The 14,412-nt window shown below is 48.0% G+C and overlaps 1 protein-coding gene across 8 annotated transcripts in view; it reads right to left on the bottom strand.

The window, feature by feature from the left end:
- caskin2 (CASK interacting protein 2) overlaps nt 1-14,412 on the bottom strand; it is a 78,661-nt gene that overhangs the window by 26,856 nt on the left and 37,393 nt on the right. For 7 of the 8 annotated variants that reach the window (XM_031834640.1, XM_031834644.1, XM_031834643.1 and 4 more), the window contains exons 4-5: nt 2,508-2,605; nt 370-515 (exon numbers count right to left, since the gene is read on the bottom strand). In XM_031834640.1, the coding sequence (XP_031690500.1) occupies nt 370-515; nt 2,508-2,605 (244 nt within the window). Of the gene's footprint in view, nt 1-369; nt 516-2,507; nt 3,092-14,412 lie in introns of all 8 variants that reach the window. The other variant, XM_031834645.1, reaches the window with a different exon arrangement.

Raw genomic sequence — 14,412 nt, forward strand, 5'->3', positions numbered from 1 at the left:
CACCAACATGCCTCTCCTCTCCCAGCTTGCTACGTATCCCCTGACCCCTCAATCTCTTAAATGACTGTACCACCAACCACCACTCATCCTACTCTATCCCCTGCCAGATCACATCTGTTTTGGGGCTATGGCTGTGATTTGTTGACAGTTTGTTTACTGTTTAAGACTTAAGTGGACTGACCAAACATGACCACACACATCTAAATCTCAGATAAGTGACCCACAGTAAACCAGCATCAGCTTTGTGGACAGAACAGCATACATTCCACCCAATCCAGCAGAATGGGGATATCTGTTGACAGTGCTTAACGATGTCTGTCTGTCTGTCTGTCTGTGGGTCTGTGTGTGGGTGTGTGTCTGTGTACTGACCACGTCATAGTGTCCGTACTGTGCGGCCAGGTGCAGGGGGATGTGTCCATCCTGTGAGACCCCATTGACTCCAGCTCCGGCCCGCAGCAGCATAAGGACAGAGTCAGCCTTGCCCTGCCATGCTGCATAGTGGAGCGGACGCATACCTGCAGGAGGCAGCACATCTATGATCACATACAGTGGCGTGCGAACGTATTCCCCCCCCTTGGCATTTTTCCTACTTTACTGCCTTACAACCTGGAATTAAAATGGATTTTTGACAGGTTTGTATCATTTGATTTACACAACATGCCTACCACGTTGAAGATGATAAATATTTTTTTTATTGTGAAACAAACAAGAAATGAGACCAAAATAACAGAAAACTTGAGTATGCATAACTATTCACACCCCCAAAGTCAATACTTTGTAGAGCCACCAGTCTCTTGCTATATGTCTCTATAAGCTTGGCACATCTAGCCACTGGGATTTTTGCCCATTCTTCAAGGCAAAACTGCTCCAGCTCCATGGATGGGTTCCGCTGGTGTACAGGAATCTTTAAGTCATACCACAGATTCTCAATTGGATTGAGGTCTGGGCTTTGACTAGGCCATTCCAAGACATTTAAATGTTTCCCCTTTAACCACTCAAGTGTTGCTTTAGCAGTATGCTTAGGGTCATTGTCCTGCTGGAAGGTGAACCTCCACCCCAGTCTCAAATCTCTGGAAGACAAACAGTTTTCCTTCAAGAATTTCCCTGTAATTTAGCGCAACCCATCATTCCTTCAATTCTGACCAGTTTCCCAGTCCAATATGGTGTTCTCCAGGTGATGAGAGGTGTTGGGTTTGCGCCAGACGTAGCATTTTCCTTGATGGCCAAAAAGCTACATTTTAGTTTCATCTGACCAGAGTACCTTCTTCCATATATTTGAGGAATCTCCCACATGCCTTTTGGCGAACACTAAACGTGTTTGCTTATTTTTTTCTTCAAGCAATGGCTTTTTTACTTGCTACTCTTCAGTAAAGCCCAGCTCTGTGGAGTGTACGGCTTAAAGTGGTCCTATGGACAGATACTCCAATCTCTGCTGTGGAGCTTCGCAGCTCCTTCAGGGTTATCTTTGGTCTCTTTGTTGCCTCTCTGCTTAATGCCCACCTTGCATGGTCTGAGTTTTGGTGGGCGGCCCTCTCTTGGCAGGCTTGTTGTGGTGCCATATTCTTCCCATTATTTAATAATGAATTTAATGGTGCCCGTGGGATGTTCAAAGTTTCGGATATTTTTTTATAACCCAACCCTGATGTGTACTTCTCCACATCTTTGTCCCTGATCTGTTTGGAGAGCTCCTTGGTCTTCATAGTGCCGCTTGGTTGGTGGTGCCCCTTGCTTAGTGGTGTTGCAGGCTCTGGGGCCTTTCAGAACAGTGAATATATAATGAGATTGTGTGATCATGTGACACTTAGATTGCACACAGGTGGACTTTATGTAACTAATTATGTGACTTCTGAAGGTAATTGGTTGCACCAGATCTTATTTAGGGGCTACATAGCAAAGGGGGTGAATACCTACAGTGGGGAGAACAAGTATTTGATACACTGCTGATTTTGCAGGTTTTCCTACTTACAAAGCATGTAGAGGTCTGTAATTTTTTATCATAGATACACTCTATTTAAATTACAGGTTGTAATGCAACAAAATAGGAAAAACGCCAAGGGGGGGGGGTGAATACTTTTGCATGGCACTGGACAATACACATATAAACAAACACAAGACAGACAGACAGTGAGTGAGGGACAGAAGTACAGTAGACATTTTTGGGTTATCCATATGAAAGCTGATATTAAAATCACAATGTGTTTCACAGATGGAACTAATAGAATGTACGAGCTGATATACAGTAGAATCACAAGACAATGTGTGCGTCACTAATAAAAACATCACAGATAATATGAATTAAAGGTGAGTCTGTTTGTACTGAGGCACATGTTGCTAACTGGTCTGAGATCTGTATGTACCAGCTAACATGAAATCTCAAGACAATGTGTGCCACTGATAGAAAACATCAGAGATAATGTCTGTGCTGACTGAGATGATCTCACTGAGACCTGTGTTAACTGTTTTGCTAGCTGATCTGAGAGCAGGTGATAAATAGTGCTGTGTCTCACCGTTCCTGTCCTTGATGTCAACGGTGGCCTGGGCCTCCAGCAGCACAGACAGCAGGTCTGTAGTTCCGGTCAGAGCAGCATGGTGGAGAGCTGAGAACCTGAAGACAACAACACACAGAAAGATGACAGAGGGATATAGCACAGAGGCACAAAGACAACAGAGAAGAGGAGATGGGAAGATAACAGAGGGATATAGCACAGAGGCACGAAGACAACAGAGAAGAGGAGATGGGAAGATAACAGAGGGATATAGCACAGAGGCACAAAGACAACAGAGAAGAGGAGATGGGAAGATAACAGAGGGATATAGCACAGAGGCACGAAGACAACAGAGAAGAGGAGATGGGAAGATAACAGAGGGATATAGCACAGAGGCACAAAGACAACAGAGAAGAGGAGATGGGAAGATAACAGAGGGATATAGCACAGAGGCACAAAGACAACGGAGAAGAAGAGATGGGAAGATGACATTTGGAGAGATAGTTCAGTACAGACATAGTATAGTTGAGTGAAAGACACAATTGAGAGGGCATTGGGATTGTTTGGCAATGGGGAGGCTTAGAGGCCAATGGCATTGCTTGTGTCTTTCAACAGTAAACAACCCACCACCAGCACTCAGACAGAGAGAGAGAAACAGACAAACAGAGAGAGACAGAGACAGAGAGACAGAGACAGACAAACAGAGACAGCGTGACAGAGACAGACAAACAGAGAGAGACAGACAGACAAACAGAGAGACAAACAGAGAGAGACAGAGACAAACAGAGAGACAGAGACAGAGAGAGACAGAGATAGACAAACAGACAGAGACAGACAAACAAACAGAGAGAGACAGACAAACAGAGAGACAGACAAACAAATAGAGAGAGACAGACAAACAGAGACAGCGCGACAGAGAGACAGACAAACAGAGAGACAAACAGAGAGAGACAAACAGAGAGAGACAGAGACAGAGAGAGACAGAGAGACAGACAGACAAACAGAGAGACAGAGACAAACAGAGAGAGACAGAGACAGAGAGAGACAGACAAACAAACAGAGAGAGACAGACAAACAGAGAGAGACAAACAGAGAGACAAACAGAGAGACAAACAGAGAGAGACAGACAGACAAACAGAGACAGTGCGACAGAGACAGACAAACAGAGCGAGACAGAGACAGACAGAGGCAGACAGAGAGAGACAGAGATAGAACAGAGAGAGAGAGAGAGAGAGAGAGAGAGAGAGAGAAAGAGAGAGAGAGACAGTACTCTTCCATTAACCCAATAACACACCACAGCACTGGGCTGTTAGTTACACACGCATCTTCTCACTGGTGACGATTCAATTAAAGTCTGCATGTGATCTGATGGTAAAGTGAATGTAAAACAACCTCTTCAATATGTAGAAAGAGGCCACAATATAAAGCAAAGCCAGGCTCAGCCAGAACCCTGCTCTGGGCTGTGGGTTGAGGGCTGTGTTATTGGGTAGTACTGTAGTGTAGAAGCCAGCCAGCCAGCAGTCTAGGATTCACCAGGAGACATGAATAACAGGAAAGATAATGGAGCTGGAGGCTTTGGCTCAATCAAGACCAGACTCCCCCCATCCTCATCCAGACAGTCTCTCCCCCCTCCTCCCCTTTTCTCTCTTTGTTGTTCAGCTTTATCTGTTTTGGGGAGAAAGGGGGGGGGGGTATTGGGTTAGTAAATAAAAAATGAAAGCCCACAAACTGTGGGTGGGAGGATTTGGCACCCCCCCCATCATGTTTTATGAGTGCCATGATGTGTGTGTGTGTTGTCGGGACATGCCAACACAAAGTGTGGCCTCTAGAGGTGACTCAGCTCAGAGGGGAAGAAGGACTCAACTCATCAGGCTGGTGAGTAACAGTGCTGCCTCCAGCACCACCGTCAAGTCCAAACACCACAGATATAAATCTCCCCTCTCACACACACACGCAGGTCCAGGCCGCAGCCACAGCCTGCAGTCACCACCATCCACATGGAGAGGAGAGAGGGAGGAAGCTGCCAGAACATAATATACCGTACGGGACCTAACCATAAATAACCAGACCAGAGACACGAGAGATGGCCTGCACTCTAGAGAGACAGCTAGTACTAGAGAAACAGCTAGTACTAGAGAGAGACAACTAGTACTAGAGAGAGACAGTCTGTACTAGAGAGAGACGGCCAGTACTAGAGAGAGACGGCCGGTACTATAGCAAGAGACGGCCGGTACTATAGCGAGACGGCCGGTACTAGAGAGACGGCCGGTACTAAAGTGAAACGGCCGGTACTATAGCGAGACGGTCGGTACTAGAGAGAGAGAGACGGTCGGTACTAGAGAGAGACGGCCGGTAATAGAGAGAGACGGCCGGTACTAGAGAGAGACGGCCGGTAATCGAGAGAGACGGCCGGTACTAGAGAGAGACGGCCGGTACTAGAGAGAGACGGCCGGGTCTAGAGAGAGACGGCCGGTACTAGAGAGAGACGGCCGGTACTATAGCAAGAGACGGCCAGTACTCTAGCGAGACGGCCGGTACTATAGCGAGACGGCTGGTACTAGAGAGAGACGGACAGGTACTAGAGAGAGACAGCCAGTACTAGAGAGAGACGGCCAGTACTAGAGAGAGACGGCCCGTACTAGAGAGAGACGGTCGGTACTAGAGAGAGACGGCCGGTACTATAGAGAGATGGCCGGTACTATGGCAAGAGACGGCCAGTACTATAGCGAGACGGCCGGTACTATAGCGAGACGGCTGGTACTAGAGAGAGACGGCCGGTACTAGAGAGACAGCCAGTACTAGAGAGAGACAGCCCGTACTAGAGAGACGGCCGGTACTACAGAGAGATGGCCCGTACTATAGCGAGAGGGCCCGTACTATAGCGAGAGACGGCCCATACTATAGCGAGAAACGGCCCGTACTATAGCGAGAGATGGCCCGTACTAGAGAGAGACGGCCAGTACTCGAGAGAGACGGCCCGTACTAGAGAGAGACGGCCAGTACTAGAGAGAGACGGCCAGTACTATAGCGAGAGACGGCCCGTACTATAGCGAGACGGCCGGTACTGGTACTAGAGAGAGACGGCCGGTACTAGAGAGACGGCCAGTACTATAGCGAGAGATGGCCGGTACCGGTACTAGAGAGAGACGGCCAGTACTATAGCGAGAGACGGCCCGTACTATAGCGAGACGGCCGGTACTGGTACTAGAGAGAGACGGCCGGTACTAGAGAGAGACGGCCAGTACTATAGCGAGAGATGGCCGGTACCGGTACTAGATAGAGACGGCCGGTACTATAGCGAGAGACGGCTGGTACTAGAGAGAGACGGCTGGTACTAGAGCGAGACGGCCGGTACTAGCGCGAGAGACGGCCCGTACTATAGCGAGACGGCCGGTACTGGTACTAGAGAGAGACGGCCGGTACTAGAGAGAGACGGCCAGTACTATAGCGAGAGATGGCCGGTACCGGTACTAGAGAGAGACGGCCGGTACTAGAGAGAGACGGCCCGTACTATAGCGAGACGGCCGGTACTGGTACTAGAGAGAGACGGCCGGTACTAGAGAGAGACGGCCAGTACTATAGCGAGAGATGGCCGGTACCGGTACTAGATAGAGACGGCCGGTACTATAGCGAGAGACGGCTGGTACTAGAGAGAGACGGCTGGTACTAGAGCGAGACGGCCGGTACTAGAGAGAGATGGCTGGTACTAGAGAGAGACGGTCGGTACTAGAGAGAGACAGCTGGTTCTAGAGAGAGACGACCGGTACTAGAGAGAGACGGCTGGTACTAGAGAGAGACGGTCGGTACTAGAGAGACAGCCAGTTCTAGAGAGAGACGGTCGGTACTAGAGACGGCCGGTACTAGAGAGAGACAGCTGGTACTAGAGAGAGAGACGGTCGGTACTAGAGAGAGACGGTCGGTACTAGAGACGGTCGGTACTAGAGAGAGCACTAGAGAGAGCCGGTCGGTACTATAGCGAGAGACGGTCAGTTCTAGAGAGACGGTCAGTACTAGAGAGACGGTCGGTACTAGAGAGACGGTCGGTACTAGAGAGAGACGGTCGGTAGTAGAGCGAGAGAGACGGTCGGTACTATAGTGAGACACGGCCCGTACTATAGCGAGAGACGGTCGGTACTAGAGAGAGACGGTCGGTACTAGAGAGAGATGGCCGGTAATAGAGAGAGACGGTCGGTACTAGAGAGAGACGGTCGACTAGAGAGAGACTGTCGGTACTCGAGAGAGATGGTCGGTACTAGAGAGAGAGAGACGGTCGGTACTAGAGAGAGACGGTCTGTACTAGAGAGAGACGGTCGGTACTAGAGAGAGACGGCCGGTATTATAGCGAGAGACGGTCGGTACTAGAGAGAGACGGTCAGTACTAGAGAGAGAGAGACGGTCTGTACTAGTGAGAGACAGTCGGTACTAGAGAGAGGCAGTCAGTACTAGAGAGAGACAGTCGGTACTATAGCTCTACAGGGTGTTTTGGAATAAGTGGGCATGTAGCACTTCCTGTCTCTCTACCAGAGGGAGTTACTGTACTGTGAAGGGAGGCTGAGGGGTTCTGCTGTGTCTGGCTACAGTAACCGACAGGGCCAGGATCATCTCTAAGAGTAATGGAATAGAATGAAAGAGAGAGGGAAGGAGAGAGATAGAGGGGGAGGAAGAGAGAGTATAATCCCTCTGTTCAATGCAGCAGCCTGATTGAGAGGTGATAAAATAATCTGACATTAAAAATGAATGTGTGAGGAGCATCTCTGCAAACAGCCTAGTTATCAGGACAGCTTCTAAAATCTAAATAAACCATGTCTGTCTATTGGTGGATAGGAAACAAGTTTGCTCCAGTCCCAAGTCTATGGAGGGATCTCAGACTAAAGACAAAGGCCTACTGTAAAGACAAAGGCCTACTGTAAAGACGGAGGCCTACTTTAAAGACGGAGGCCTACTGTAAAGACAAAGGCCTACTGTAAAGACGGAGGCCTACTGTAAAGACAAAGGCCTACTGTAAAGACGGAGGCCTACTGTAAAGACGGAGGCCTACTGTAAAGACAAAGGCCTACTGTAAAGACGGAGGCCTACTGTAAAGACGGAGGCCTACTGTAAAGACGGAGGCCTACTGTAAAGACAAAGGCCTACTGTACAGACAAAGGCCTACTGTAAAGACAAAGGCCTACTGTAAAGACAAAGGCCTACTGTAAAGACGGAGGCCTACTGTAAAGACAAAGGCCTACTGTAAAGACAAAGGCCTACTGTAAAGACAAAGGCCTACTGTAAAGACGGAGGCCTACTGTAAAGACAAAGACCTACTGTAAAGACGGAGGCCTACTGTAAAGACGGAGGCCTACTGTAAAGACGGAGGCCTACTGTAAAGACGGAGGCCTACTGTAAAGACGGAGGCCTACTGTAAAGACATAGGCCTACTGTAAAGACGGAGGCCTACTGTAAAGACGGAGGCCTACTGTAAAGACAAAGGCCTACTGTACAGACAAAGGCCTACTGTAAAGACAAAGGCCTACTGTAAAGACAAAGGCCTACTGTAAAGACGGAGGCCTACTGTAAAGACAAAGGCCTACTGTAAAGACAAAGGCCTACTGTAAAGACAAAGGCCTACTGTAAAGACGGAGGTATCTTACACATATCACAACGCAAATAGAAAGGTATCAAGTTTGATAATGCGATACTAAATACGGCTTACCTGGAGGCTTCTTAATTAATTTAATAGAGTATCATAGACTGATCTTACCATTATGTCAGCATATATAATGGAGTTACCGTGAGCTGCCTGGGCTTCCTCACACAAAGAGAGTCTGAAGCAAGAGCACAAGTAGGGGAGACTAGACATGCAGGGAAAGAAACTGATATTGTGTGTGAATAAAACCAGCTGCTGAGGCCCAGACCAGGGATGAACACAAGTGCTGTCACGATACAAGACTTTTGACTTGGATACTGATACCAGGTTTAGTATCACGAGTGGTGCAGTCTAAGGCACTGCATATCTCAGTGGTTCGATTCCAGGCTGTATCACATCTGGCCGTGATTGGGAGTCCCATAGGGCGGTGCACAATTGGCCCAGCGTCGTCCGGGTTCTGCCAGGGTAGGCCGTCATTGTAAATAAGAATGTGTTTTTAACTGACTTGCCGAGTTAAATAAAGGTTACATTTAAAAAAACTCTATACCCAAACGATAACACGGGAAAAAAAGCAGAGAATGTGATTTTTCCCAGTTTGTTCGGCTTTAAAAAAAAGATAAACTAAATTAGATGTTCTAAATCCACAACAATGACTAAACCACATCACAAGATGTTAATATGTTTTAGTGTAGATACCCTTTAATTCAAGTGCAGACGCTCAGCGCTGTTGTTTGGTTAGCGGCGTTTCTGTAGCGCATGTGTGATGGAGTTTGCAAAATTATTGACTCTGCCAGATAGGCATAGACTACTGGGAAAAGCTTTCCATCTACCAGACGGTTATCATTAGCATCCATAATGGTTACACAAGGTGATAGACATACGAGCACCGCACACAGACAGGGGCATTCCTGTGTCCCTGATGCATTCTGGTCATGTGTTATGATAATAGAGCATTTACTAATTTGCCCAAGTTAAGTTCAATACATTTAGTTCATTTCCAAACGTGAGACACATTTGATAGAACCGAAAGTAACAGAATTTGAATACCGAACCATTTTTCATTTTGTAATATTGAGTACAGAAGTGTTGGTGAACCGCATCCCAAATCACTTGATTTGTGCTTCTGAAAACACTTCACACCTCTGTGAGAGTCACACACCAAGCAGAATATGCACATACACACACCCTCCCTCTCTTTCGTGAACCTTCAGTTGAGATCTCTCTAAACCTAGATGAAACCTGTGTGACGTTGGTCTCATTAGGCCTGCCTTAGGGCCACTTAACCCAGTGAATCCTGCCTCTATCCTCTGAGGTAGAGCTTGGTTTCCTACCCTAATGCAGCAGGGTTTATTTGGGCCATGGGGTGGGGATGTATTAAGTCACTCGGGGGCCAGGGGCTTTACACAGAGCCCAGCCATGAAAGAGGGACGTCAGGAGAGGGAGAGAGGGAGGTGAGAGGCCGGAGGTACACAATCCCTCCTCTGTCCTTCCCTTCAATTCTCTCTCCTGTTCTCCCCCTGGCAGGACGTGCGAGTCCAGAAGAGAGAAAGGCCCTTGAAAAGGCTCTGTGTTCAAAGCACGCAGGTCTCTCCTCTTGTCAACCCCACCGTCTCCCCCTCTTCCCCTCTCTAGAAGAGAACAGGGACACCTCTTACCTTATCACTCTAGCACACCACTCCAATGAAAGAAAGAGAGAGGGAAGGAGAGACAGAAAGAGAGGATGAGAGATATATTTATGGAGGGAGATAGAGAGGGTCTGACCTGTCTCCAATCAGGCCCCTCAGTACCAGGTTGGAGTGCTGTCATCCCTGCAGACTGGAGTAGTATATCGCGCACACAGACAGACAGACAGACAGACAGACAGGCAGACAGACAGACAGACAGACAGACAGAACTCCACACTGCTCCACAGCCAGACTAGGGACAGTGAGAGAGTTACAGCCTCTCAGAGCCAAGGCACCATCCTGTCAAATGACATTCCTGCTGATAGTGTCACATTCCCCAAGGTGACCTGGCCAGTCTAGTATCTCTCTGTCTATCTGACTGGCTGGCTGGCTGACTGACTGAGAGGTCAGAGGCTAATAACTTCCTTCCAATCTGGGCTGTGTGCTAATCGTTTCAGCAAACAGAGTGGCCTGGCCTTGGTCATCGAGGCTCAGCATCAATGCAGGTGGGCCCTATAGCTCTGTGTAGTATAGTAGTAGAGCCAATGAAATGGCTCGGAAACACGGGGACTAAGACATCACTTTTAGATACATTTCAATGGTGAGGTCTTTTTTGGAAGCCTTTGGTATCTTTCCTATGTTCCTTTATAAGTCAAAGGATTTTATATGACAGTACAAGCCGTCTGAATGAAAACATTTACAGGGAGTTTTTATGAGCGCAGGTTCAGACACACTGTTTCATTCTCTTAAATATACAGTCTTTCAAAAACACACACACACACACACACCTTCCTCCCACAGGGAGCTGTGTTGACATACACTTCTAACATGCATGGATGTCAGCTTCTATGGTAGTTTGGAAACAGAGCAGGCTTTCTGTCCAGCTCTCAGAGGGAGAGTTAGTAGTGTATAGTCCTCTCTGCCAGGGTTGGTTCTTTCCCTCCATTGCTTCAGATGACAGGGGTGTGTTGACGGGTCCTGGCAGTACTGCCCTCTGTGGACACACAGGCCAGGGATCCAACCAGTCCCCCACAGACAGGCACAGCCATTCAGCCCAGGCCATTCCAGTGCTGCTCTCCATGGAAACTGCACCCCAAACACAAACCAAAAGCTGGAAAAGTTAATGGAGACTCAAATACTAATTTGTCTCACAGGGTTGCAGAAAAGAGACCCTTTAATATATTACAGCACCAGTGTTTGTTCAGCATGACTTTCTCTGACACACACACACACACACACACACACACAATCTCTTTCTCTCATGCATGCTAGCACATACACGGAGAGAGGGCAAATAGTCTACGGAAATGGGATGAATGGGCGCCAAGCACACTCTCACAGCCTCACACACACATCTTAATAACAGTTGCGTGAGCTGACCAGTTGGACAGTCTATTAGGTACACCACCCCTCTCCTACAGACAGTGAGTCACGTGGCCGTGGATGACTTTATAAAGCAGGCAGACAGGCACCAAGGAATTGAGTTACTGCTCGATTAAACGTTAGAATGGGTAAAAGGGACCTAAGCCACTGAGTGTGGTATGATCGTTGGTACCAGGCACATCAGTTCCAGTCTCTCAGAAACTGCCACCCTCCTGGGCTTTTCACACACAACAGTGTCTAGGATTTACAGAGAATGGTGAGACAAACAAAAAACACCCAGTCAGCAGCACTGACTGAAAATGGAAAGAATTGTGCCAACAGGCTTATAGCGGCGCAGTACAACAGTGGTGTGTAGAACAGCATCTCGGAACACACAACTCGTCGGTCCTTGTCACAGATGGACTATTGCAGCAGACATCCACAGAGGGCTCTACTTCTATCAGCTAAAAACAAGATGACGCGGCTCCAGTGGGCACGCCTTCACCAACACAAAACATTACCTGGTCCGACGAATCCCGGTTCCTATTGCGTCATGCTGATGACAGAGTCCGGATTTAGCATAAACAGTATGGGTCCATGGCCCCACCCTGCCTGGTGTCAATGGTACAGGGTGGAGGGGGAGGTGTAATGGTGTGGGGAATGTTTTCCTGGTACACGTTAGGTCCCTTGATACCAACTGAGCAATGATTCTATTCCCTGAAGAATTCAAGGTGTTCTGGAGGTAAAGGGGGGGTCCAACCCGGTACTAGATGTGTGAACCTAATAAACTGGCCACTGAGTGTATATCAACCATGTCCACGCCTACAGTAAGGGATGAGTAAGACCCTTTCATCATCCTCTCATACAGGTCTTCACCTGAACAACATTCATAGTACTACATACTAAAGAGCCCAGTCATATCCCCCCTCACTACTGCCAAGACAGACTGAACACTTTCCATGATTGCCCAACAACAAAGTGTTCTAGAAAAACAATCAGCCCACAATATACATGAGTGATTACTGTTGTAAACATAATTGCTGTGTGCTGTGCTTCAACATGATCGCGTATGGCCTACTAATGGAGCACTAGACTAAGCTATAGGATGAGACTGAGCTGTAGTGATAAGATGAGGGGTCGGGTTCCTGCAGTAGTATAGTCTGTGTTTAACGCTAGAGAGAAAAGCAGAGCAGTGCCAACAGCACTGATGAATAATGAAAGACCTTTCTCACCACTTGAAATTCCATGTCCCCACGGGGGCCATTACAACCGAGCAGCACACACACACACACGCACGCAGCCTGAGGAACACACAGCAAGACACAAATTAACACTCTTCCGACATGCTAATGTTGAGCCCCACATACTTTTGTATATACTATATAGTGTATGTGGAAACCTTCAAATTAGTGGATTCGGCTATTTCAGCCAAACCCATTGCTGACAGGTGTATAAAATCGAGCACACAGCCATGCAATCTGCATAGACAAACATTGGCACTAGAATGGCACCGTCATAGGATGCCACCTTACCAACAAGTCCGTTCGTCAGATTTCTGCCCTGCTAGAGCTGCTCCGGTCAACTGTAAGCACTGTTACTGTGAAGTGGAAACGTCTAGGAGCAAAACAACTCAGCTGCGAAGAGGCAGGTCACACAAGCTCACAGAACAGGTCCGCCAAGTGCTGAAGCCCGTAGTGCGTAAAAATTGCCTGTCCTCGGTAGCAAAACTCACTACAGAGTTCCAAACTGCCTCTGGAAGCAATGTCAGTACAATAACTGTTTGTCGGAAAGTTTCATGGCTGAGCAGCCGCACACAAGCCTAAGATCACCAAGCGCAATGCCAAGCATCGGCTGGAGTGGTGTAAAGCTCACCGCCATTGGACTCGGGAGTAGTGGAAACGCATTCTCTGGAGTGATGAATCACGCTTCACCAGCTCGCAGTACGACTACGACAGATGAATCTGTGTTTGGCGGATGCCAGGAGAATGCTACCTGCCCGAATGCATAGTGCCAACTGAAAAATTGGTGGAGGAGGAATAATGGTCTGGGGCTGTTGGTCATGATTCGTGCTAGGCCCCTTAGTTCCAGTGAAGGGAATTCTTAACGCTACAGCATAAAATGACATTCTAGACAATTCTGTGCTTCCAACTTTGGAGCAACAGTTTGGGGAAGGCCCTTTCCTGTTTCAGTATGACAATGGCCCCATACACAAAGCGAGGTCCATATAGAAATGGTTTGTCAAGATCGGTGTGGAAGAACTTGACTGGCCTGCACAGAGCCCTGACTTCAACTCCACTGAACACCTTTAGGATAAATTGGAACGTTGACTGCGAGCCAGACCTAATCGCCCAACAGACCTAATCGCCCACTCTTCAGCCTCCCCCAGAAGAGTGGGAAGCTGTTACAGCATCAAAGGGGGGGGGACCAACTCCATATTAATGCCCATGATTTTGGAATGAAATGTTCAATGCGCATGTGTCCACATACTTTTGGTCATGTGATGTATCATCATCAAGCCTTCAACTCTGTTTCCAGCCATGTTTTTCCTCTCTGGTGAACTAGTATGTAATTCCTGGACGCTGTCATCACTGCATTGAGTTGTGTGGCAGCTTTTGTAAACACTCCCATCTAGATCGGTCACAGTCCCGCCCACTACGGCAGACAAACCCCACCCCTGACCCCTCAGGCTCTGCCTCTGAATTCCCTGCCCCCCCCCGGCCCCTGAGAGCTGACAAAGAGAGAGGAGGGGGTTGGAGAAGATGCATAACAAGCAGTAAACCATGGCCAGAGCCTGGGGCCTGGGGGGGGACCTGGGCTCTGATATATGGTGCGCCAATGTCCTGCTCTCTGGACCGTTTTACAGCCATCTCAGAGGCACGGCTTATCTAAAGGTCTCCCACTGTGGTCTTGGCTCTTCTCTCCACTTGTGTTACTCTGTTTATTTAGGCTGAGTGAGGGGGCACCAGTAGTGTCTGTAGAGGGGGAAGGCTGTTTGGATGGATGTGGGAGCGCTATAAGAGGTAGTTATATTTGGATATCTCGGGTGTGCTAAGCCTATCGGACTCAATCTGAACTCAGACAGTCTAACTGTAGACTTTGCCAGAGTTTGCATGATCTACTTTTTGACTAGTTCATATTCTACAGGGAGCTGAGCGACTCTTTAAAAAAGCCATGCTGCACCAAAGGATCTCACCAATGTCATCAATGTGCTGCTCTATCAGCTACTGAGAGCAATTGTGAAAATTAGTATGGCTCTAGCAGCCGACAAAAATAT

The sequence above is a fragment of the Oncorhynchus kisutch genome, linkage group LG10 (assembly GCF_002021735.2).
Source record: "Oncorhynchus kisutch isolate 150728-3 linkage group LG10, Okis_V2, whole genome shotgun sequence".
NCBI classification, from domain to species: domain Eukaryota; kingdom Metazoa; phylum Chordata; class Actinopteri; order Salmoniformes; family Salmonidae; genus Oncorhynchus; species Oncorhynchus kisutch.